This window comes from Microcaecilia unicolor, chromosome 4 (genome assembly GCF_901765095.1).
Source record: "Microcaecilia unicolor chromosome 4, aMicUni1.1, whole genome shotgun sequence".
In the NCBI taxonomy this organism is placed as follows: domain Eukaryota; kingdom Metazoa; phylum Chordata; class Amphibia; order Gymnophiona; family Siphonopidae; genus Microcaecilia; species Microcaecilia unicolor.
The window spans coordinates 172,241,532-172,268,838 of NC_044034.1; the positions used below are offsets into that span (position 1 = coordinate 172,241,532).

The following is a 27,307-nucleotide window of genomic DNA, read 5'->3' on the forward strand; positions in this document are numbered from 1 at the left end:
ACATTTAAGCGCAACCATTTATAAAAATGAAAACCTGGTGTAAACCCTCATATGTATATTAGGTGCAGACCCCCCCCCCCCCCCCCAGTTCTATAAGATGTGGCTTTTCAGACCACATATATTTTGAAATCTCAGTAAAATCAGACTCTTGGCTCTTGAACTTTGGAATAAATTACCATTATTTTTAAGACAATGTAGTTCTGTGTTGCAGTTCAGAAAGGCACTTAAAAATAAAAGTTAACAAAAATTGACATTTTAAATTATACAATTACATGTTACTGAGGAAAACAGAAAAAAAAATTTCTAGAAAAATATAAAGCAGGAAAATCCTAATAACAACTGTCAACTATTCTAGGTTATAGGACCAAGATATAGAAATCATAAAGGAAATTTTAACAGAAGAGATACAAAATTTCAGGCGGACCTCAGCCAGCCCAACAATGTTCACAAATTAGCTGAGAGTCATGTCTGTATTTTCAGCACTTCCTTGGGAACCACAAATTCCAATAATTACTTAGGATCACTAAAGACATAGGAATTATTCTGAAAACTAAGGCAAAAAATACAAGGAAAATGAAGAAAGGTCATTCCCACTGCCCGAGCCAGAGCCTGAGGGCAGAGAGCCAAGAACTCTTGGTTCCTCTTCTGGGTACACCTCAATAAATCGGGGTAAATTCTAACCTTTGATCCCAAGAACTCACAGTAACAGAAATACAGTTTTAGAACACTGTCCTTGACCAGTTCTAAGGCAAATGTCACTAAGAGTGGTTCACTGAATTATAAGCTCCAGAGATGATGATTCCAGAAAATCTGTTAAATTCACTTCCCGAAGATCTTCACTCTTTTTTGTGCCTGGCAACATCAAATAATTTGCTCTCACTAATGGTGGTAAAGCTTCAGATGAAAGCTTACGTACTTCTCTAAAATATTTTCTAGCCATCTCAACTGGTGTAATTAAAGGTGATCTAGGAAAATTTACAAAACTCGAAGTATTTCTCTTCAATTACATAAGAGCATAAGAACATAAGTATTGCCATACTAGGTCAGACTGAAGGAAACAGGATACTGGGTTTGATGGACAAACAGCAGCCAATCCAGGACACAAGTACGTGGCAAGATCTCAAAACAATAAAACAGGATTTTATGCTGCTTATCCTAGAAATAAGCATTTCCTTAGCAGTATAATTCCTATCCTTAGAGTCTCACAGATTTCTTGTAACTTACAAACTTTGTTCTACAAAGCAGTCACTCTGTCCAACAGTTGGTTCAATGCCTGAGACTGGACAGTTAATGTTCCAAAGAAACAAGATGGCAAGCGATCCGCAAAATCCAGCAGCTGAGAGATGCACCAGAGACTTACCCTGTGCATTGAGCTGATGTCCTCATCTTGACTGAGGAAAGCACCCTGCTGGTTTTTTACGTTTCAATCTCATGTCCTGCTTGGACTATTAGCCCCTGACGCAGCCCTTGTGGGCGAAACACAGTCTGTGTCGGGCGAATCTCTGAAAATAAAGTTTTGAACCATATCACTGATTGATCTGCTTTGTTTGTCTCCACAGTTAATGTTCCAGACATCATAGTAAATTCAAAAGAAAACGTAGATATCACTTAATTCAAAGATGAGTTGAGAGTGCACATGGCTTTCCACAGCATATCCAATGTAACTACTGCCGATCAGACCAGCATAGACACCAGTGTCCCAGGAGCCCCTTTCCTTGCAACAGTCACTGTGCTCACAGTCAGTTGTTCCGAATGATGTTGCTGCGAATCCATGCAGAAATATCTCCAGAGGAAGAAGTGGGAGCTGGGAAATCCTCCATATTTGGTCCCAGTGAGAGCATCCATTCTCCTGGGCTGTCCTGCCCAGTGCACAAAGAGATTCCGGGTTGTGCTGGAACTGGCCTGGGAGCAGGGCTCAGCTTACATTGCTGCTTGAAAAACAAATCAACTGGAATGGCTGAAGAAGTCACCACCCCTGAACGAGCAAGTACTCTAAACAAGTCCAGCATAGATCACTTCAAGAGCTACAGTCCACTCAGTGCCAGAAGAAGCTACAGAGTCTTCCCTCTCCTCTTCCCAATCGTTGGATAGGTAAGGCGCCAAATAGAGCAATCAAATGCTACAAGCAACAGAGCTTCTGCTCGAGAGTCTGTTCAGGACGCCATCTTGGCCTGAGTCCAGAGGAAGGCTCTTAAGACTTATTTCCAAATGGTTAAGCTAGAATTTGTAGGATCTTTATATATTTACCATATATGAGATGAAGGTCTTCTGTTATATTTTCAATCATTTGTTGTATTTTATGGTTTTGTGAACCATTTTGAATGATGGTTGTTGCCATCAGTAAAACAGTATGTACAACTTTTTAAATGAGTGAATAAATGATTCCAACATTCTCTAGGGCATGGATTCTCAACCCAGAGCTCAGGACACACCCAGCCAGTCAGGTTTGCAGAATACCCACAATCAATATGCATAATATCCATGCACTCTCTCTATTGTATGCAAATAGGAATGCCTATATGAATATGCATGACAGACTTGCATAGAATGGAGATAATGCATGCAAATTCATCTCATGCATATTCATTATAGTCCCATGAACTGGGTTGAGAACCAGAGTTCCAGATGGGTATGACCATTATAGACTTCTGTAAAAAAAAATATGGATCATGAACCAAAGCAATGATCAAAGTGTTATTCTGGATAACAATGTGGAGGAGTGGCCTAGTAGAGCACTGGTCTTGCAAGCCAGAGGTGGCCGGTTCAAAACCCATTGCTGCTCCTTGTGATCTTGGGCAAGTCACTTAACCCTCCATTGCCTCAGGTACAAACTTAGCTTGTGAGCCCTCCTGAGACAGAGAAATATCCAGTGTGCCAGAATGTAACTCACCTTGAGCTACTACTGAAAAAGGTGTGAGCAAAATCTAAATAATAAATAAATAAATGTAAATCAGAAAGTGATACTTGAAGGCACTGTGCACAAACTGAGATGAAATGAGCATACTTTTGAAATATATACCCTCTCCCTTCACCTTTAGACTGATTAGCAAGGTTCTTCTATCACATCTTCCATTCTCACGTTCAACTTAGTAGCCTAGTGGTTAGTGCAGTGGCCGGAGAACCAGGGGAACTGGGTTCAATTCTCACTACAACTCCTTGTGACACTGGGCAAGTCACTTAACTCTCCATTGCCCCAAGTACAAAATAAGTACCTGTATATAATAATGTTAAACGCTTTGATTGTAACTACAGAAAGGCAGTATATCAAGCCCCGCCCCCTTTCCTTGTGCTACTACTTCAGTTGATACTTAATTCTAAGTACAAACTAGCTAAACAAAGTTAAGAGAGGAGCGATAAAGAGATAACAATGTGGTTTTAGCACTGTGATCAGACAGTGGGTAACAGGAAAGGGTTATCGCAAATGAAGTGCAAGGCCAAGTCAAAAAACTACAAAACTAGGAGAATCAAGTTAGTTCTGTCTTATCACATTGGCTACTGATGCCTCAGAAAGAAAAACTCAATAGAAAAATTATGGTACTCTGTGTGCAGCCACTCTTTTCTCTGGAGTAATGCAGATGACATGGGAGGGAAAGGCTGAAGAGTTCCTACTAACTTTCCTCCTTAAAAAATTTACGAGTTAAGCAATGGGAAAATACACAGACCCAAGATGTTACAGCCATGTGAATTTAGATAGTTGACCAAGGCCATTAGAAATGTTGTTTTGATGCAATTTCTTCAAATATTCTTCTTTTTTCTAAGTGCAATGAAGGCCATTTGTTTGAATCCCTGAACCAGCTTGTGAAACGCTTGCCAAGGTCAGAAGATCAGATGTTCAAGTGCATTGTTCTGTACATGCCCTTGGTGAGACACTTTTTGAAATTTCTGCTCCCAACTTTCAGTCAGATAAGATTTTTTACATTACTTTTGAGCTATAAGAAATTATTTTGAACATTTACAGTATATACTTTTCAAGGACAGAATTTTAAAATTTTCACTTGTTCAGTAAGCGTATAAAGTTTCAGGAGCTCCTGGGAGGGCGTAGTTTGGACAGAGCACGGGTAGAGTTTAAATGTATGTGTGTATTTTCTAAAATACGCATGTACATGCATAGAGAACATGCACAGATTTGCATTTTTTCGGAGCAGGTGTAAAGAGCAACTTTTAAAGAAACTGCAGACAGCCCAAAATACAGCGGCAAGATTAATCTATGGAAAAACCAAATTTGAAAGTGCAAAACCCCTCCGTGAGAAACTATATTGGCTTCCTGTCAAAGATCGAATCACCTTTAAAATGTGTTCCCTTGTACACAAAATTCTCTATGGAGAAGTCCCTGACTACATGATTAACCTAATCAACCTACCACCAAGGAATGCATTGAGACTATCCCGTTCATATCTAAATCTTTATTACCCAAACTGCAATGAGCTTAAGTATAAATCCACATATGCTTCATCCTTCTCCTTTATAAGCTCACATTTATGGAATTCTTTACCAAAAACTATAAAATCATCCACAACCATCTGAGTTTCAGGAAATCTCTTAAGACTACATTATTCAGAAAAGCCAACTCCAAGGACTCAACATATGTCTCCACTGCCTGATACACTTCAATCTGCTGACAACTTTGTACATACCATCCCTCCCCCCCCCCCCCCTCTCCCCTGGTTCCCCTGTTCTTTTCATTCCTTCCCCTTCCTCCCTATTATTTCAATTGTAGATTTATTATTATATTAGATTAATTTACTGCATTGGCGTTCACCTCTGCAGTGCGATGTAAGCCACATTGAGCCTGATACAGTTGTGAAAATGTGGGGTATAAATGAGATCATAAATAAATAAATGTGTGTGCCACTCGGAATACTTCTGGGTGCCTTTTATACAGGTGCCTGTTGTCTTCATAAAATAGGTGCCTTTTTGGAATTTTTGACAGAGGTGCCGTGATATAAAAATTACCCCCCTTTATGTTCAGAGTGGAGATCTGATTCTATAATGAAAAACAATTTCTTCCAGAAAAACCATTTCCTGATCTTGTCTTATTCTTGATCCGTTTTAATGAATACATACATTCTACCCATACATAAAGTCTTATCTATATGCACCATGTAACTTGATGATAGCATAGGTAAGGATTAATGTTTCTTCATTAACCATTTTGATGTATTCGGCTATTGCACAAAGCTATTTTCTTCTATTCTATGACATCAGGGGCTTGCAAAGAGTGTAATCCAATGTAGTATTTATCATTCTTTATCATGACAGAGGACTTGAAATATAAGCAGTCTGTTTCTGCTCAACCAGATACGTGATGGGGTGCATCACAGAAAAGAAAGAACAGTACTTTAGAAAAGATAACACAACATTCAGTACTATTTGACTTGGAAAAGGATTTCCTTTTGTCTGATCTGTAGCTCTACATCAAAAAGTCACAAGTTTTTTTGTTTTGTTTTTTTATTCCCGATAGAATTCTTCATATATTGCTTAAGGTTTGTCCTTTGTTTACAAGAGTTACACCCAGAAGCCCTCTTGCTTTACTATACAGCACAACCACAATAAAGATTAAGTGCAAGTCTTCAAGAATTCAATATAAAAGGTTTTTGTGGCTATTTTCTGTCATGATATTCTTATAACACCTTTAGACATCAGATTTCATTCAAAATATTTTGGGGTCGATATTCTAAGCCAGTGGTTCCCAAACCTGGTCCTGGAGGCACCCCAGCTAGTCAGGTTTTGGGATATCCACAATGAATATTCATGAGAGATATCTGCATGCACTGCCTCACTGCATTCAAATCTCTCTCATGAATATTCAGTACAGATAACCCAAAAAAACCTGACTGGCTAAGGTGTCTCCAAGACCAGTTTTGGGAACCACTGTTCTAAGCGATTTAAGCAGTCATAAATGGCTCCTGGCCGGTTAAATCATTTGTTCGAGGTTAACCAGTCAATTTCAGCAGCATTAACTAGTTACTGCCGCTAAAAATAACCAGTTAGCATCTAAAGCAAAACTGGCTATTTTGGGAGTGTTCCAGGGGCAGAATCAACACGTGGCTGGTTAAGTGTCAATATTCAGCTCTTAACCAGCCATAGTAACTGCATTAATAGGACCGCATAAAAAAAAGTCAGTCCTATCTTTGGACCCCTTTTACAAAAGGCACACTAGCGTTTTTAGTGCACACTAAAAATAAGCATGCACTAAACATTAGAGATGTCCATATATTCCTATGGGTGTCTCTAGCATTTAGCATGCGCTACTCATTAGTGTGTGCTAAAGACGCTAGTGCATCTTTGTAAAAGAACCCTTTTATGCAGTGCCCCATAGCTTGTTTTAAAGTGTTGAATTTTTATAAAAAACCTTCTTAACCAAAGTTTATTCATCAATTCAGTTTTTTTAAGTTTACAAAAACAAGCATTACCGAAGATCCTCAATCCAGTAACGTTCGCAATATAACAGGGTTGACAGTATTACTTTAAAACTCTTGTGGTTATCTCAATTACATGGTTGCTTCTCTCTTTTGGAAATTAGGTCAAGATGATACTTGTAAGGACAAAATTAACAGCACTCAAAATGTCAAGATGGTGATTTTTCACTTAACCCTAAGAAGATGCTCTTCTATGGGTATGTAGAGAGCAGTCCAAGTTCTCGTAAGTACAGGATTTCATTAAGTTGTGATTGGAAAATAATTGACTGCCGATTGCTATTACCTTGACATCATCCTTTTCGTAAACCGTACAACAAAGAGGTTTAGTAGGAAAGCTTTGACTTTTACAAGAAATACTGAAATCTATTGTGACAAGACAGCAGGTAGACCCAGAAAAATGCTGGGGGTGCATAAAAAGATAAATAATATCAGAAGTCCAAGGGAAGGCACTTAAGACCTATTTATTTCCAAATGGTTAAGCTGGAATTTGTAAGATCTTTCTTTATGACATTTATATCCCACATTATCTCAAACAAGCAAAAAAGCCCGTTTTGTGAAAAATGAAACGGGCCCTAGCAAGGCTATCGTCTAATCACAATTATGTTTGAAATCTCTTTTCCCTGCTTCTCCTCCATCCATATCCAGCAATTCTCCTCTTTCCCCTGCCCTCCCCTCCATGTCCAGCGATTTCTCCTTTCTCCCCTACCCTCCCATCCATGTCCAGCGATTATCCCCTTCCCTCCCCTCTATGTCCAGTGATGTCTCCTCTCTCCCCTGCCCTCCCCTCCATGTCTAGTGAGCCATCTCCTCCCATCCATGTCCAGCAATTTCTCGTCTCCCCTCCCCTCCATGTCCAGCGATTATCCCCTGCCCTCCCCTCCCATCCATGACCAGCAATGTCTCCTCTCTCCCGTGCCCTCCCCTCCATCTCCAGCGATTCTCCCCTCGCATCCATGTGTAGCGATTTTCCCCTCCGCTCGCATCCATGTGTAGCGATTCTCCCCTCCGCTCGCCTCCATGTCTAGCAATTCTCCCCTCCCCTCCATGTCCACTGACTCGCCCCAGCCCCCACCTGCCCCCCTTTTAAGCACCCGAGTTCCAGTTCAACCCCAGCCTTCCTTTCCTTCCTGCTGCCCTGCCTTAAAAACATTCATTTTACCTCAAGTTGCAGCGGCGGCAGGCTCGGCTCCAGCCTTCCCTTTCCTCTCACTGTCCCGCCCTCCTCTGACATAATTTCCTCTTTCCGCGAGGGTGGGACACTGAGATGGAAGAAAAGGGAAGACTAGAGGCGAGGCGATTACACAGCAACTCATTTGCATACGGTTACAAACCTAGCCAGCCAGTTGTCCAGGGACGCAGAATGAGACATTATCATATAGAGGATAGGATTCAAGTTCAATGTGGCTCACAATATTTTATATATATATATATATATATATATATATATATAGACAAAATTGCTAATGACAGCATAACATGAAATCCTGATCATATAATATGTTGTTTGTAATACATAGGATAGAATGTGAATATGGACAGAGTTGTTGTTATTGCAAGTTTAGTTAGAGGGTTAGTTAGGGTCGATCTTATCAAATTAGTTTTTAATAATTTACGAAATATGAGATAGTCTTTGTATTTACTAAGTATGAGGTTAATGTTTTCTGTTATATTTTCAATCATTTGTTGTATTTTATGGCTTTGTGAACCATTTTGAATGATGGCTGTCATCATCAGTAAAACGATATATAAGTGAATAATACATCCACGAGACTGTATCTGAAGTATTGTGTGCAGTTCTTGAGGCTGTACCTCCAAAAGGATATAGGCAGAGCACAGGCAGTCCAAAGAAGTTATCAAATTAGTGTAGAATCTTGTCAAAAGTTCTATGAAAGGACCTAGGTTCAAATGTGCTCAACTACCAAAAACAGGGCAAATCTTTTCTTGTAAACTGTGTGAAGTGAGATTTAAGGAGATAAAATCTGTATACCCAAGAGAAGAAAGAGGGGCAATATGAATGTTAGGTATTATTAGGAAAGGAATGGAAAACAAAAATGAGGACATTATAATGCCTTTGTATCGCTCCATGGTGTGACCACACCTTGAATATTGTGTTCAATTCTGGTCGCCGCATATCAAAAAAGATATAGTGGAATTAGAAAAGGTACAGAGAATGGTGACAAAAATGATAAAGGGGATGGGATGACTTCCCTATGAGGAAAGGCTGAAGCAGATAGGACTCTTCAGCTTGGAGAAAAGACGGCTGAGGGGAGATACGATAGAGGCCTATAAAATAAAGAGTGGAGTGGAATGGGTAGACATGAATTGTTTGTTTACTCTTTCCAAAAATACTAGAACTAGTATTTTTGGAAGCTACAAAGTAGTAAATTTAACATGAATTGGAGAAAATTTTCCTTCACTCAACGTGTAATTAAACTATGGAATTCTTTGCCAGAGAATGTGGTAAAGGCAGTTAGCTTAGCGGGGTTTAAAAAAAGGTTTGGATGGCTTCCTAAAGGAAAGTCCATAGACCATTATTAAAATGACTTGGGGAAAATCCACTGCTTATTTCTGGGATAAGCAGCATAAAATGTATTGAACTTTTTTGGGATCTTGCCAAATATTTGTGACCTGGATTGGCCACTGTTGGAAACAGGATGCTGGGCTTTCCACTGATGCATGGCTAGAAAGTACTTTCCTTGGACACACCAGCAGGAGAAAACCATGAAGCCCCCTATGTTGCCCAACTACATTAGAAGGAAATATGTTTAACCACAGTCTTTCTAGGCATGTTCTGGACTGGTCTAGCAGGACTCAAGGAAATAAAATTCAGGTTAAGAACAGAATTTCACCTTCCTTATCATCCTACCAGACCAGTCCAGATGAGTGGGACATATCAAAGATTCTAGGCCCAGGGTGGGAGAAGACAAGAACCCCCAGGAGCCCATCTTTCTATGGTGCCAGGTTCTCCAACACAAACTTCACCTTGTGAAACTTTGCCAAGGGAGGGGAGGGTTTAGGAAGTGCATACACTCACCCCAAAGCTCAACGTCATTCTGCAGCATGCTGAGGGCCAAGAAAAAAATACAATGGAGCAGTGCAGACCCAGCAATCATTGTCCAACTCTCTACTGAGAAGGCCAATGGCTTTACCAGGAACCTCAGGTATAGAAAGCAACACAGTCCTGCTCCACAGCTGGCTAATAATCCATGTCAGACCACAAATGAGAAAACAAGGATATCTTATCATTTAGCACGCCTTAGTAAAAGGACCCCCTATGTATGTAACAGGACATTGATAGCATTATGCAGATGTGATGTTTTTTTTACTCATGTTTATTTGAGCACATGAATATGGGAGTGTTGATTGATTGAAGTGTTTATTTAAATTTTTGAGAACGCTTTCATGATGGAAATGACCCGATGAAAGAGAAGTTATGTTCACCTCGAGGTTTTCTAGTTAATCAGACACTATGGTGCTAATTTTCAAAGCACAGACTTACAAAGTTGCATGGAGGCGTATTTTCAAAGAACTTAGACTTACAAAGTTACGTGGTAACCCATGGATCTTTGTAAGTCTAAGTACAGTGCAATCCGCTTAAGTGCAAGGGTCTGGGACCAAAGAGATACATGCAGTTAACTGGACCGTGCATTTAACCGTTGTGACCCAAAGAAGCGTGGCATCTGATAAACCTATGTACAGTACTATTTATTATACATACAGTATACAGTCTCCGTTAACTGACGTTAGGCTTACTTGAAGTAATCAGTCATAGTCCTCTGTACACTCTTGTGTCTGTGAGTTCCATAGACTACGTCTGCCAGACGGTAAAAACTGTCATAGCACTGACATCCAGTGGCCTCCAGATAGGCCCGCATGGTGTTGAGACTCTCCAGTGCTGTGGCAGTTAAAGGGGCGGTAAATTTGAAATCTCGTTGGTTGTCACGCGCCAATTGGCTTCCATATTCTGTGCACACGCTTATGCAGAGTCTTTCCTGCAGAGGAGTGGTCTTAAACCATGCATATAAGCGAATCTTGCACTTATCAGTGGTGCGCTAAACCGGTTTGTCCCCATAGAAATTGATGGCGCCAAAAATGGGACCGAAGTACGGCATGCAGTTAAACAGAGCATGTGCTTATCCGATGTCCACTTAAATGGAGTGCACTGTACTTTGAAAATGAGACTCTCATAGTAACCCATGCAATTTTGTAAGTCTATGTGCTTTGAAAATGAGCCTCCGAATGTGTGAATTTATAATCTGAGAGCATTTCCAATAACAAAAAAAAAATTTATCTTAGTTTAAACTAGTGTGCCATCACCTCATTAGCCTTTGGCTGATTTGCTAAATTGCTTATTGGATTTTCAAAGACCAGCAGTTTTGGAACTCGATTATCTATTAGATTTTATTATCATCCTCTTGATCATCTGGGGAGTCATGTCAATTTTACATATTAGCCCAAAGTCACACTGGATAAAAGTTTGGAAGCACTGCCCCGCAGAGCCTGTAAAACAATGGGGTGTCCTATTTACTCAGCTGCAGAAGCTGTTAAAGCGGCAGCATTATCTAACACCTCAGACTGTTAACGAGTCAGCTGGCACTATTAATGCAGAAGGGGATACGAATGGGCGAGCAATGAATGGGGACTGTTCATTACAGTTAACACGGGGTAGTTATCAAGTGTTAATAATTAATGTGCCAGATAATTGGCACAGTAAATGCCATCTTAATAGGTGTTGCTAACTGCATCACATTACCTGCTAATACATTGCAAATTACAGGATACAGGTAGCTACCAAATTAAATGTTATTTGCTCAATGTTTTTCTGTACTGTAATTTACATGTTGTAATTTTATTTAATTTTATGCTATCATTTCTATTCTTGCGTGCTGCAAGTACATCAATCCCCCAATTTTACATATGGTGCTCAGAATTACATGTACAAATTTGGATACGCAAATTTAACAACAAGCCAACTAGCACCAATTGGGCCTTAATAGAAATCAGTTATCGGTACTAATTGGGATTAATTTAAATGTATATGTGCAAATTTATGCTCCCAGATCCACGCATAAATTTTATGCATAGCTCCAAAAAGGGGGCATGGCCATAAGCAGATCAGGGCATGCCTGCAATAGAATAAGGGGTGTCCACACCTAACTTTGGCACAAGGATTTACATCAGGTTTCAGGGTGTATATTCTGCTAAAGTTTGTCGCAGATCCCTGCATTAAGCATTAACAGCACCTAACTTACAACACTGTTTATAGAATAACATTTAGCACTATTTTTTTCAGTGCCATTTATAGAATTTGATCCTATATAACTAGGGTCTAGAAATCTAAGCAAAATAAATATTCAGGTAGCATTTGCTGCACTGCGTTATCTTCTGCTTTAATTATAAGGCAATGCCAAAAAGTTTGGGATCATCCTCTTAGATATGTCTTAACCCTGTCCTGTCTGTGCTCTGTGAAGGAAACAAATATCTGTCACAGCTGTTGTCAGCCAAAAATTAAACAAAACATGGGGTCATCAGCTGGTGCCACACATTGGTATCCCCAGGAATCTTTAGGCTGGGACCCAAAAGGGGAGTAGCATTAGCCACCGTCACCACTGCACACTGGCCCACTCATGTCTTCAAATAATTTTTACTACAGCTTTAGACAAATACACAACAAATGCCATAAGCAGGATGTCATGAGTTATGTTCAGCAAGTGTACAGAGGGGCTTGGGATAGTGTGCAAAATGTCAACAGTATCATGCAGTGGCCTGTGATAATGGGGATTTGGCAAGAAGTACAACATGTCATGGAATCTAGTGAGGGGAGCAAGGTGCTGGGAGTGAGGAGGTATTGCTCGAGTGAAGGACGGGCAAGCGAGTGGGCGAAGGGTATGCAAATGTTTGTTATTTGGGGGTTGAAGGTGGAACAGAAATGTATCTTGAGAAAAGGTGTAGAATCTGAACCACCAGGTTATGCAGATGGAAAGATGGAAGGTGAGGTATACGAAGGCAGAGGTATCATATATACTCGCATATAGGTCACACAATTTATGACCATTTTTAAGTCCAAAAGTATGTGTGTGGGGGGAGGGAGGAATCTATATGTGAATCTACTAGCATTTCCCCTCCCTTCCCTTCCCTACCCACTCATCCCGGTTCCACCATCTCTTCTACGCCTCCCCCCAGGGTCCAGCATCCCATTTCCCAGGTTCTCTCCCCAGGTCCTACAGGCAGCAGCTGCCAGCATAGTCTCCCCTCTCCCTTCCCCGTGTGGCTGATTTCCTTCACATCTCTTCCTAGAGCACCAATGCTTTTTCTACGCTGGTGGATGGTCTTCTTGTACAGCAGTCGTTCTCAACCCAGTCCTTGGGGCACACCCAGACAGTCAGGTTTTCAGGATATATGCATGCCAAGAAGGCAGTGCATGCAAATCAATCTCATGCATATTCATTGTGGATATCGCTGGGTGCCCTGAGGACCATGTTGAGAAGCACTGCATACAGGACTGCACCCTCTGCCCCAACAGGAAATGTTCATGTCTGTAGGGCAGTAGTTCCCAAACCTCTCCAGGTTTTCAAGATATCTGCAAGGTAAAATTACTTGTTACCTGATCATTTTCTTTCCATTAGTCCCTACAGATCAATCCAGAGACTTGTGGGTTATGTCCCTCAACCAGCAGGTGGCGATAGAGAGAACTCCGTGATTGCTATATGTGATCCTGTGCAGCCAGCTCAATCTCAGTATGATCGATACCAAAGCAGTAAAAGGAATCCCTTATTTAACCAAGAACACACTCTCCTGCCTCTTCTGGGCAAAAAATATCATAATAGGGAAACCACATGTACTGTTGACATGTAGAAGATTTCGTCGTCTTCTTTTTTTTTTAATAACTAACTATCCCATAGACTAAGCAGAAGAACTTGAACGGAACAAAGAAAAGAATACCTAGAACCAGAATAATAATTGCAGAAAAGTAGTAATTCCAGGGAGGGCCTCTGGATTGATCTGTAGGGACTAATGGAAAGAAAATTATCAGGTAAGAACTAATTTCACCTTCCATTGCGTCCCCAGGTCAATCCAGAGACTTGCGGGATGTACCAACGCAGTCTTCAAGTAGGGCGGGACCCACATACCCCCGAGGTCAAGACAGATGCCCCGAAGACCGCGTCCTGGCACGTTGCCACATCCAACCGGTAATGCTTGGCAAATGCATGCACCAATACCCAGGTAGCTGCTCTGCAAATGTCTTCCAACGGCACCAAACGAGCCTCCGCGAAGGATGTAGCTTCAGCCCTAGTAGAATGCACTTGTACCCGAAGAGGAGGAATCTTACCCATAGACAAATATGCCAAACTGATCTATTCCCGAAGCCAATGGGCCACCATGGCCTTAGAAGCCATAGCCCCTTTATTGCGTCCCGCAAACAGCACAAACAGATGATCTGAGCGAAGGAACAACGCCAAACAACGCAACGCCCGGAACTCACTTGGGTACTCCTCTCTCCGAAAGGCTGGCAACACCAAAGCCTGACCAAAATGAAAGCAAGTTATCAGTTTAGGCAAGAAGGAAGGAACAGTCCGAATGCACCCCCCCCCCGCCTCCATAAAACGGAGGCAGGGGGACTAAGAGGGACTTTGAAAAAAAAGATTGCGTTGGAGGCAAAAACACAATAGTAAAAAATTTTTTAGGTATATTAAAAGCAGGAAGCCGGCAAAAGAATTGGTTGGACCGCTAGATGACCGAAGAGTAAAAGGGGCAATCAGGGAAGACAAAGCCGTAGCGGAGAAATTACATGAATTCTTTGCTTCGGTCTTCAACGAGGAAGATTTGGGTGGGATATCAGTGCCGGAAATGGTATTTGAAGCTGACAAGTCAGAGAAACTTAATGAATTTTCTGGAGGATATAATGGGGCAGTTCTACAAACTGAAGAGTAGCAAATCTCCTGGACCGGATGGTATTCATCCCAGAGTACTGACAGAACTGAAAAATGAGCTTGCGGAGCTATTGTTAGTAATACGTAATTTATCCTTAAAATCGAGCGTGGTACTGGAAGATTGGAGGGAGGCCAATGTAATGCCGAATTTTAAAAAAGGTTCCAGAGGAGATCCGGGAAATTATAGACCGGTGAATCTGATGTTGGTGCCAGGCAAAATGGTACAGATTATTATTAAGAACAAAATTACTGAGCATATTCAAAAGCATGGATTAATGAGACAAAGTCAACATGGATTTAGTGAAGGGAAATCTTGCCTCACCAATCTACTACATTTCTTTGAAGGGGTGAACAAACGTGGATAAAGGTGAGGCTGGTTGATACTGGGTATCTGGATTTTCAGAAGGCGTTTGACAAAGTACCTCATGAAAGACTCCAGAGGAAATTGGAGAGTCATGGGATAGGAGGTAGTGTTCTATTGTGGATTAAAAACTGGTTAAAAGATAGAAGAGAGTAGGGTTAAATGGTCAGTATTCTCAATGGAGAAGGGTTCCCTAGGGTTCTGTGCTGGGACCGTTGCCTTTTAACATATTTATAAATGACCTAGAGATGGGAGTAATTAGTGAGGTAATTAAATTTGCTGATGACACAAAGTTATTCAAAGTCGTTAAATCGTGGGAGGATTGTGAAAAATTACAAGCAGACCTTACGAGACTGGGAGACTGGGCATCTAAATGGCAGATGATGTTTAATGTGAGCAAGTGCAAAGTGATGCATTGGGGAAAGTGGAACCCAAATTATAGCTACGTCATGCAAGGTTCCACGTTAGGAGTCACAGACCAAGAAAGGGATCTAGGTGTTATCGTTGACGATACGTTAAAACCTTCTGCTCTGTGTGCTGCTGCAGCTAAGAAAGCAAATACAATGTTAGGTATTATTAGGAAGGGAATGGGAAACAAAAATGAGGATGTTTTAATGCCTTTGTATTGCTCCATGGTGCGACCGCACCTCGAATATTGTGCTCAATTCTGGTTGCCGCATCTCAAAAAATAAATAGTGGAATTAGAAAAGGTGCAGAGAAGGGCGACAAAAATGATAAATGGGATGGGACGACTTTCCTATGAGGAAAGGCTAAAGCAGCTAGGGCTCTTCGGCTTGGAGAGAAGGAGGCTGAGGGGAGATATGATAGAGGTCTATAAAATAATGAATGGAGTTGAACGGGTAGATGTGAAGCATCTGTTTACGCTTTCCAAAAATACTAGGACTAGGGGGCATGCGATGAAGCTACAATGTAGTAAATTTAAAATGAATCGGAGAAAAGTTTTCATCACTCAACATGTAATTAAACTCTGGAATTCGTTGCCACAGAATGTGGTAAAGGCGGTTAGCTTAGTGGAGTTTTAAAAAGGTTTGGACAGCTTCCTAAAGGAAAAGTCCATAGACCATTATTAAATGGACTTGCGGAAAATCCACTATCTCTGGGATAAGCAGTATAAAATGTTTTGTACTTTTTTGGGATCTTGCCAGGTATTTGTGACCCAGATTGGCCACTGCTGGAAACAGGATGCTGGGCTTGATGGACATTTGGTCTTTCCCAGTATGGCAATACTTATGTACTTATGATCCCTGCATGACAACGCCTAGAGCTCCGACACTCTCCTCGCAGAGGCCATAGCCACCAAAAACACCGCCTTCAACATCAGGTCCTTCAGGGACACCTGACCCAGGGGTTCGAAAGGAGGTTGTTGCATTGCTCGGAGAACCAGGTTCAGATTCCATTCTGGAAGCACTGGCGTCTGCAGGGGCCTAATATGGTTGACTCCCTATAAAAAACGTACCACATCCGGATGAACCGCCAAAGAGCAACTGTACAAGCAACCCCTAAAACAGGACAGAGCCGCCACTTGCACTTTAAGTGTGCTCAAGGAAAGTGCTTTATCGAGACCCTCTTGCAAAAAAGCCAGGATAGTGGCGCTGACTCCGCCAAAATGCCCGATAAGGAACACCAAGAGACAAAGGTGCACCATACCCTTGTGTAAGCCGATGACTTGGATCATTTCCGCGCCTACAACAGCGTGGCAATCACATTGTCAGGATAAACCTTACGCCTGAGGTGCGTCTGTTCAGTATCCACACCGTAAACCCAAAGGGGGACGGGATTCTCCATGACTATCGAACCAGGATATTGCCATATTCCGTCAGCCGCAGAGGACTATCGGCGAACAGGCGGATGAGATCCGCGTACTATGGACACCTGGGCCAGTCTGGAGCCACTAGAATTACCGGCCCCGGATGCCAAGCAATTTGCCCAATTACACACCCTATCACGGGCCACAGAGGGAACATGTAAAGGAGATCCTCCGACCATGGCTGGAGATGCGCATCTATGCCCTTGGAGTGGGCCTCTCTGCCCCTGCTGAAGAAGCGGGGCACTTTGGCATTCGAGGAACGTGCCATCATATCAATCACCGGAACTCCCCAACGGGACGTGATCTGTTCGAACACTTGTTGGGAGAGCTCCCACTCCCCTAGATCCAGCTGATTCTGGATGAAGAAGTCCGCTTCCACATTCAATACTCCCGCGATGTGCGCCACTGACAAGAGGGAGAGGTGCTTCTCCGCCCAAAGACAAAGGGAACAGGCTTCCTTTGCCAGCTGGGCACTCTTGGTGCCCCCCTGCCTGTTGACATATGCTACAGCTGTCGCACTGTTGGATAACACCCTGGCCGACTGCCTCCGAAGAAGAGCCTCGAAGGCCTGCATCGCCAGGCGGATGGCCCGTAACTCCAGAAGATTTATTGGGAGTGTCGCTTCCGCTGGGGACCAGGTGCCCTGGGCCGTCTGGCCAAGACAGTGGGCACCCCAACCCGATAGACTGGCATCTGTGGTCACTACGATCCACTCCGGTGTCGCAAGGGGCATTCCCTTCAAGAGATTCTGTGGCAGCAGCCACCAGCACATCGCAAAGCGCGCCTGGGGAGCCCAGGTGATTCGAATTGCATAATCCTCTGAGAGGGGAGACCAACGGCTGAGCAGGGACCACTGCGGAGGACGCAAGTGGCTCCTGGCCCATGGGACCATGTCCAACATTGCCGCCATTGATCCCAGAGCCTGCATATAATCCCAAGCCCTGGGAGTCTAAATCTGAAGCAGAGAAGAAAGCTGACTCTGCAACCACAGCCTACGAGCTTCTGGGAGGAACACTCTGCCCTGCCGGGTGTCTAACAGGACCCCCCGGTATTCCAAAGACTGCGACGGTTTGAGTTGACACTTCTGAAGGTTGACTATCCAACCCAGAGAGCACAGTAGCCGTATCACCTCCTTCGTTGCCTGAACACTCTCTGCATGTGACGGTGCACAAATCAGCCAGTTGTCTAAATTCGGGTGCACTTGAATGCCCAGAGCCCTCAAAAAGGCTGCGATGACCATCATAACCTTGGAAAAGGTACATGGTGCCACTGCCAGCCCGAAGGGCATATCCTGGAACTGGAAATGTTGACCCAGAACTGTAAAGCGTAGGAAACGCTGATGAGGTGGCCAAATGGGAATATGCAAGTACGCCTCCTTGAAGTCAAGAGCGGTCAAGAACTCCCCTGGCTGAACTGCCGCCAGGACGGAGCACAGTTTCCATACAGAAATGCCACACCTGCAGACAACTGTTGACCAACTTGAGACTGAGAACAGGGCGGAAGGTCCCGCTTTTTTTGGGAACCACAAAGTGGATGGCGTAGCGACCATGCCCAACCTCGGCAGACGGTACTGGGACAACTGTAGCAGCTTGGATAGGGTCTCCTGAACCGCCGCTCGCTTGACAACGGCTTTGCAGGGGGACTCGAGGAAAAAATCTGTCAAGGGGCGAGTGAATTCGAGCTTGTAGCCGTCTTGAATAACTTCCAAGACCCATTTGTCTGAAGTGACCCTGGCCCACTCCTCCCAAAAAAAGGACAGATGTCCTCCAATAGCCGGAAGTCGATGGGACAGGGCCCCATCATTGAGCCCCTCTATTTCCCTGCTGTCCTCTGGGTCTTCAGGCAATTGCACGCCAGTCACCCTGAAAGGACTGCTCCTTCTGCTGAAAGCGAGGCCACTGGAAGGTTCCAAACCAACCAGGCCTGTAGCACTTAGCCTCCCTAAAACAGGGGTGGGCAGGCCTAGATGATGCCTTACCCGGTCCTCCAGAGGACACTGACCTTTAGAGTCCCCTGGCTCTTTCACGATTTGTGCGAGGACATCACCAAAGAGCTTACCCCGAAAGGGCAACCGTGCCAAGCGAGACTAAGAGGCAACATCCACCGCCCAGTGCCTCAGCTAGACCCACCGACGGGATGTCACTGTGAGGGAAATCTCTTTACCGAAGCCCGAAGAATATCATACAGCAAATCCGCTAGATTGAGAGAATACTAAGATTGCTAAATGTGATCCTGTACAGCCAACTCAATATCGGAGTTCTCTGTATCTCCACCTGCTGGTTGAGGGACTTAACCCACGTCTCTGGATTGATCTGGGGATGCAATGGAATGAATATTCATGAGATTGATTTGCATGTACTGCTTCCACTACAAGGAAATTTCTTTCATGCACATTCAGTGCGAATATCCAGAAAACCTCCCTGGCTGGGGCTTCCGAGACAGGTTTGGGAACCACTGTTGTAGGGGTTAAAAAATGTATTTATATTAATATGGGGAGGGGGAAGGCAATGTGCTTGTTTGCCTTGAGCTCACCAAAAGATTAATCCTACCCTGGAGGAGGGAGATTGTACAGGTAGGCAGTGGTATATAAAAAAAAAAAGGTCCTAGTTTTCATTTTCATTATAAAACATGTAAAGATGTGTAGAAACTGCTACATTTCTGTTCAATGTATTAATGGCACCCGGTACGCAGATAACATTACCATGTCTAAATTGTACAGCGCTGCGTAACCCTAGTAGCGCTCTAGAAATGTTAAGTAGTAGTAGTAGTAGTAGTATGTCTATCCTTTTTACAGATGATCTACAGAGATTATGACTGAAATTTAAACAAGGATTGACATTATAGAATTTTGGGTGAAAGCACTCAGATTAAAATTGAATAGGTAAAAGACTAAGCACCTGACATTCAGCCCATGGAACTAAGAGAGGCATCTGAGCCTTTTTGCCCTCCTTTGTGTAGTTACTTAGCTGGTTAGTGGGCTGAAAAACGCCACTAACCGGCTAAATTTGCGTCCCACCCATGCCCTGCCCCTAACCTAGCTGGTTAGGGGATGATGGGCTAGCGAGGATATTCAATGGCAGTAACTGGGTATGTACCACTAAGTATCCCCAGATAGCCTTGGGAATACGAATTAAATGGCCAACAGCCTCTCCTGACCATTTAAATGGCTTTGAATATCAGGCCCTAAATTTTTATTATTAAGTAGTTGTTTCTGCCCTTTCCCAGTAAAGTTTTTTGACTATCACTGCAATCACTTACACACTGGAGTCTCAACTTTAAATTTTGGAAATCTTGCATTATTTTCTCATCCTTGAGCTTCAGGTGCAAGCAGACACAACAAAAGTTGTTAGATTGCTAAGAAAAACTTAGGCGCATTAGAAGCTATTTTGAACCTGATCAATTGTCCAAACAATAGTATCTCATCTTATTTATTTATTTAGACATTTATACCCCACATTATCCTGAACATACTTGAGTTCAATGTGGCTAGCAGTAAATAAACAACAGACAAGGTTTACAAAGCCATAAACAAAATAACAAATATAAACCATTGATGACCAGTTGCAATCTAAGATACTCCATCAATGGATAGAAACCTCTCAAAGAGAAGAGTTTTCAGTCTTTTACAAAATACCAAATAATCAGGCTGTACCTTGATTGCCATTAGCAGTGAATTCCACCACTTAGCACCCTGGTATCTAGTCAGCAGAGTGAACTGACTTATAACGCACTCTCTTGCAATCTGGAAGATGGTCCAAGATAGTCCCTGGAACCAGAGGTTATATTGTGTAGGGGAACAGTTATTAAGGGCTGCATATAAGCTGGTGTCATGCCATATAATATTTGAAAGACAAAAACACATAATTTAAAAATAATCCTGACTTTAATGAGCAGCCAGTACAGCTTGCATAATAATGGAGTGGCTCTATCAAAACGTGATAGCCTTTTTAAGACACCATCCTTACATCCAGCATTGATGGAATTGCAGTAAATGAACTGAGTTAAAACCAATGATTGAACTAGCAGTCTAAACATCTCTGGCTAGAAATATGATCTGATTCTCCTCAGTTTCCAAAGAGACCTAAAGGATTTTTTCACTACTAAGGAAAAACCGTAGCTCAAACATGAGGTGACTTAATTAATACACCCAGTACCCTAACAGTCTAATCCAATCTATGTTGGTTGTAAAGTATGTAAGAACATAAGAGTAGCCATACTGGGTCATACTAATGGTCCATCTAGCCTAGTATCCTATTCTCCAAGCCAGGTCACAACTAACTGACAAAAACCCAAATCGTGGCAATGGAAATTACTGCAAACCCTACAAAATACAGCCATGCTATTGTTCACAACATGAAAATTTGATCATCACCCCACTGACTTTAAGAACTTCATTGGCTCTCAATAGATGCTCACGCTATTTTTATGCTGTGTTCTATTTTATTTATTGGGATTTATTAACCGCCTTTATAAAGAGATTTGCCCAAAGCAGTGTATGATGTTCCTTACTCTACACGGTCAGGTCCTAAGCTATATGTTCAATCAGTTCATAATTCCTGGCTGGAATATCAGTATCTTCAAGATCTTACTTAGACCTTCATTATCCTACTACTACTTATCATTTCTATAGCGCCACTAGATGTACATAGCACTGTACACTTGAACATGAAGAGACAGTCCCTGCTCGACAGAGCTTACAATCTAATTAGGACAAACAGGACAAATAAGAGACAAGGGAATTACTAAGGTGGGGATGATAAAATAAGGGTACTGAATAAGTGAGCAAGGGTTAGGAGTTAAAAGCAGCATCAAAAAAGTGGGCTTTTAGCCTAGATTTGAAGATGGCCAGAGATGGAGCTTGACGTACCGGCTCAGGAAGTTTATTCCAGGCATATGGTGCAGCAAGATAAAAGGAACGAAGTCTGGAGTTAACGGTGGAGAAGGGTGCAGGTAAGAGAGATTTACCCAGTGAACGGAGTTCCTGGGGAGGAGTGTAGGGAGAGATGAGAGTGGAGAGGTACTGAGGAGCTGCAGATGGAATGCACTTATAAGTCAATAAGAGGAGTTTGAACTGTATGCAGAAATGGATAGGGACTTGAGGAGAGGGCTAATATTAGCATAGCGACACTGGTGAAATATAAGTTGTGCAGCAGAATTTTGAACAGATTGAAGAGGAGAGAGATAGCTAAGTGGGAGACCTGTGAGAAGCAAGTTGCAGTAGTCTAAGCGAGAGGTGATATGAGTGTGGATAAGGGCTCCTAACTCTAGAAAGATTCCCCCCCCCCCCCCCCAATATTCAGCTGGCGGCGGGCAGTGCTTTTACTGTCTGCCGCCGTATTAAACTTGGATATACAATGCCAGGCTGTTTCTATCGACCAGCATTGAATATCCACTTTCATTTCTGACCGAGGCAATTTAATTGGTTAAACCAATATTCAGGTCTAACCGGTTAAGTGCTTAGAAGTTAAAGATAAGCCTGCTATTTATGTGGCCTATTTTAATCGCTAAACATAGCCAGTTTGGCGCTGAATATCCACGCCTAACCGGCTATGTCACATGATATAGCTCATTAGTATTCAGCAGGAGATAACCAGTTATCTCCCACTGAATATCTGCAGTTAGGCGCTGAAATGCTATTTAACCAGCCAGGAGCAATTGCTGGCCAGTTAAATAGTTTTGAATATCAAGCCCATAGTGCATAAATCACCATTAACATTATTGTTTCCTTAGCAATCTGCAATGTGGTAGAATTTCCTACCTAATTCCACAAGGAAACTAGCAAACTATAAATTATTTCATAAAATGTTAAAAGTATTTTTTCTTTTCTGGAAATTTGAAAGGCTCACTAATTTTTCTGGGAACCCCCAGTTCTTTTTTTGTTAGCCACACTGAAATTAAAAGCTATGTGTAGGTTAGGAGTGTCCAATGTAATATAAAGAAATGAAAGCTGTTAATGGCAAACTGAAGTTCTCAGCACACATTCCATTCCTTACAAGTTGAAAGGCAGGGTCAACAGGTAAACACTACATGGCCTTGAAGTGCCATCTCTCACAACTGCCAGCAATGTGCTTTTCCAAGGTGCCTAAATCCAAAAGGCAGAGTATGGAATACATAGCCTCAGATATAGCTGGATTTACTTATAAGCTTGACAAACTAGTTAAGGTCTTCACCTTACAAGGGGACCTTACACTTCACTGAAAATGCATTTTGCAAATAATTAAAGTCACAATATTAAATAATCACAATTGTTTTTATTATCAACTCTTGTTGGCTGTCTTAGAGGGGCAGCAGAACACAATTTTGGTTAGACTGAGGGACCAAAGGCACAAATCTCTGGCCCTGGCCTTGCATTCCCCCCCCCCCCTGTAGTTCAGTGGTTCCCAGGCCTGGTCCTGGAGGCACCCCAGCCAGTCAGGTTTTCAGGATATCCACAATGCATATTCATGAAGATTTGTATGCACTGCCTCAACTGCATGCAAATCTCTCTCATGCATATTCATTTTGGATATCTTGAAAACCTAACCGGCTGGGGCGCCCCCAGGCCCAGGTTTGGGAACCACTACTCTAGTTGCTGATGCTATGGTGAGCAAACTGTTGCAAAGGCCATGGCTCACCCCATTCTGCTGCCTAAATTTTGTTATAACAGAATAGGGGCATTAATACGGCTAAATCCGGCCCTTCCCTCGTTTCAAAACACATATTATATCATATAAATTATTAGCAGACTGGTCTGCAAAGCCAATGAAATATAAAAATCTAAGTGGTAGCTACACCGTAGCCGCCGGCTATAAATCATGCAAGCTGCAGCGGTAAATCTATGCACCCAGCAATCCACACAGCAGTCCGGTGATAAGTAAAAGTTCGTCTTCCATGATGTACATGAAGTATGGCTCATGTCAAGCATATAGGACTCGGCCTGCGTCTGCTTGGCTTTCTCGCATTTTGTATAAACTAAAAGGCGCGGCTATATAGCCCCGCCCCCGATCGAGCCAGCAGTGAGGAAAGATTACAGATGGGCGGGATAAATATGACCCCAGGGGGTGGCGCGAGCACGGGCACGCACGAGGAAAGCTGCAGTTGCAGCCTTAGCTCGAGCACATATTTTCGACGTGACGTTTCACTGGAAGAAAAAAAAATTCAATATTTAGAGCAGCAGCAGCAGCCTAGACGCACCCACCCAGCCTTAAAGACACCCGCAGGCGCAGACCCGCGTGGCCCGGGATCATAAACTTCCCCACTGCACAATAAAGGCACAGCCCATTTCCTTCCACACCACAGCCCTCAAAACCTTAAGCTGCAGGGCACGGGAATAGCAGAATTGAGTACAGGGGTGCGAAGGTCGGGCAGCAGCTGTGCCTTGATGGAACTTTACTAGCACAGACACATATAGAATTAAAGGGACTGATCCCGACGACCAGTTAGGCTGATTTCAACCAAATTGTACAAGAAGCTTTTTACCTTCTTTGGCTTTTTTCCTTCTTGCCAAAGTTCCACCAAGTTTCCCCAAGAACGAGTCATCCTTCTTCCTTGAAGGAGGCGATTTCGGGGTAGGAGATTTGGGGGTGACCGGAGATTTCTGAGGGGATGTTGCCATGCTGCAGTCCTTCAGGATGTAGCGCGGATAAGTCGCCTACAGCTAAGGAGGCAGCCCGAGATTTGAATCCCAACTCAATTTAGAGGCAGTCCCTGCGAAACGGAAGCGGAATCATTTCAGGCATGCGAGGCAGCTCCCCTCCCTCCATCCCTCCCTGGCCGGGGAAAGTCTGTGGATGAGAGACGGGCTCCCTCACTTCCTTTCTGGGCTAGATGAGCTCCGGCTCCAGCTTTAACCCCTTCTGGTGGCTTCCCAATACATTTTAGCATCAGCTGAGCTTACTGCTTTCTAAGCCGGTGCCTGCCTCTCTCTGGCTTAGGTTATGATGACCCTCCAGGGTCCACATGTACCAGCTCTTTGCCTCTAGGTACCCACGGGTGAATGTAAAAAGCTCTCTATTAGGATGTGCTGAGGTGTTGTCACGGCGTAATAAACTAATGGCAAAGTAAATTACAATGGGGTTAAACAAAAAGTGCACTAACAGAAATGATAGAGTACACAACGCCACAGTTTTCTGCCTTGGGCAGAAGTTAATTTTTATGGTTTACATTCTTGTCAGTGTCAATCCAGGGCTGGATGTATGACTTACCACCGAATCCTATAAATGTTGCTAAAGATTGCATGTATAATTTAATTGAACAAGCCAATTAGTGCCAATAAATGAGATCTTGCTGAGCAATTATTGGTGTTAATTGGATTTAATTAAAAATTACATGCATAAATTTTACACACAGGTTCAAAAAAACGGGGCATGGAGGGTCATGGGCAGATCAGGGGTGTTCCTTGAATTTACATACATTATTATTATAGAATAAAGGGCAGGGGTGGATTGCTCATTTGGGCAACCAGGCAGTGCCCAAGGGCCCAGAGACTCTACCCAGAAGCCTGGCATGCCGCTGGTGATCTAGTGGACTCAGCAGGGGGGGCATGTTCTTTCCTGCCTGGCCTACTGAGCTGCCGCTATCCCCCCACCCCACCCAGCACCACCATATTTAAAAAATGGCAGCAAAGACTCCATGCGGAATTCTCATGAGACCCGTAAGACTACCACAGGAAGTCTCGTTCACCATTTTGAAAATACAGCGGCGCTGGCAGGCGAGGAATTGTGGCAGCAGAGCGGGCAGGAAAGAACATGCCCCTGCAGAGGCCACCAGACTACCAGGACCCCTCAGGTAGGACCGGGGCAGCAGGGGGGGAGGGGTGGTGTTGAGCTGCGGCCAGGCGGAGGGCCCAGACCACCCTAAGTCCGCCCCTGATAAAGGGGATCTACACTTAATTTAGGCACAAGAATGAGAGTAAATGGTTGCGCCTAAATGTCACAGTTCCCGGTGCTAAGCACTGTTCTATAAAAGGATCCTAACTTTTAGCACTGTTTATAGAATAGCACTAAGCATTATTTGTTTTTGGCGCCAATTTTTTAGGCCCCACGTATAGAATTTAGTCCTTAGTGCCTGTAGGTAGGACATACTGGGGCAGAGCTTTGGGGTCCATCTAACCCAGTATCCTGCTTCCAATCCAGGTCACAAGTGCCTGGCAGAATCCTCAAAGGTGAGGGCAGGGATCCTCCCTTGGAGCTCAGGTAGCCAAGGACAGCTGGAGATTGAAAGTAGGGGTGGTACTGGTGGATGGACCTACAGTAGGTGAGAGAAAGCTCTTTTTTGTCCTGGGTACCCTAAGCCAACTTTTGGTTTGGTGACCTCCCATTGGCACACTCCCCCCTCCACGGTCTACCTTTTTCCCTCTCTTGAATAACAACAGTGTTTCACCTACAGCTACCAACATCAGCCCGAGTCTTCCCTCTGCCACCCCTATGGAAACAGGATGCTATGTCAAAGGAGGGGTGGGGCACAGCAGGGTAAAAGGAAGATACTATGGCTGATGCGGGTTGTGTTAGGTGAAATGCTGTCTATGTTGGAGGGGGGAATTGCCTGAGACAGAAAGACAAAGAGGGTTGCTGTCTCTTCTTTTTTTCCATGCACACATAATGTCACCAGGTAAGCTCTGGGCCAGGTTAACCTATAGGGCCAGTGACATCACAGGCTCAGGCATTTGGTGCCCTTTATCTCCGGTGCTCTGGGTCAAAGCCTCACCTGGCTAAAGGTTAAGCCAATCCTCACTAAACATTAGGCACTAGTATTCTATAATGGTAGTGTTGCACAGCAAATCGGTTATAAAATACTAGTATAAGTCCACAATTATTTGCCAAACTTTAGGCTGACAATCTGAAAATTCTAGGTATAATTATAGATAAACATTTGATACTCAAGTTTCCTCAGTAATCACAAAATCTATCAGGTCTCTTTAGAATCTAAAAAGGATCAGACCCTATTTCTCATCAGAAACATTCAGACTATTGGTACAATCATAACATTATCCCAGTTCAATTATTGTAATGCCTTATATGCTGGCTGTAAGAAGTACCTGTTGAAAAAAATCCAGACAGCTCAAAACACTGCAGCCAGGTTTATATACAAAATCTCTTGTTTTGAAAGTGCCTCCCCTTTATTAATCAAATTGCACTGGCTTCCCATCAAAGCGAGAATCACCTTCAAATTATGTACCTTTATCTTTCAAATCCTAAATGGCACAGCTCCAGACTATATGGTACCATTAATAAACTTACCTCAAAGAAAACACTAAATATGAGGCAAGAAACTATGTCAGCCTACACCTCCCAAACTGCAAAAAAGTGATCTACAAAACTGTCTCACTCTGCAGACTTCACTTACCTAGGAACCAAATGGTGGAGCTCCTTGACACATAAAATAATATACAGGAAAATACTAGATTCCACAAAATCCTCAAATTGTTCCAGTTCAAACAAACCCTCACAAAGAACAACCATATCTCAAATAACTAATTATTACCTGAATTGGTTATTACTCTATTTAGCATTAACTTTCTCTTTGCTTCATGTACAATTTCTCATTCATAATAGATCTTCTAAATGCTAAATATCCATAGTTATCCCAGTATGTTTATGATACTGTATTGTGAAATTTGATTCTTACAACAAATTACTTTCTTATGCATTAATCTTTATGTATCCTATACTGTTTATTGTAAGCCACATTGAACTCAAACTTGTTTGGGATAATGTGGGATATAAACGTCACAAATAAATAATAATCAGAATGCCCCTGACAAACCCATATTCCTCCCCCATTAACACCC

General features: G+C 42.9%; 1 protein-coding gene across 1 annotated transcript in view; it reads right to left on the bottom strand.

Annotated features, from left to right (window-relative positions):
- PARVA (parvin alpha) overlaps positions 1-24,291 on the bottom strand; it is a 137,319-nt gene extending 113,028 nt beyond the window's left edge. The window contains exon 1 of the mRNA XM_030200973.1: positions 23,998-24,291. Within this exon, the coding sequence (XP_030056833.1) occupies positions 23,998-24,133 (136 nt within the window). The 5' untranslated portion in view covers positions 24,134-24,291. The remainder of the gene's footprint in view (positions 1-23,997) is intronic.
- Positions 24,292-27,307: the final 3,016 nt, after the last annotated feature.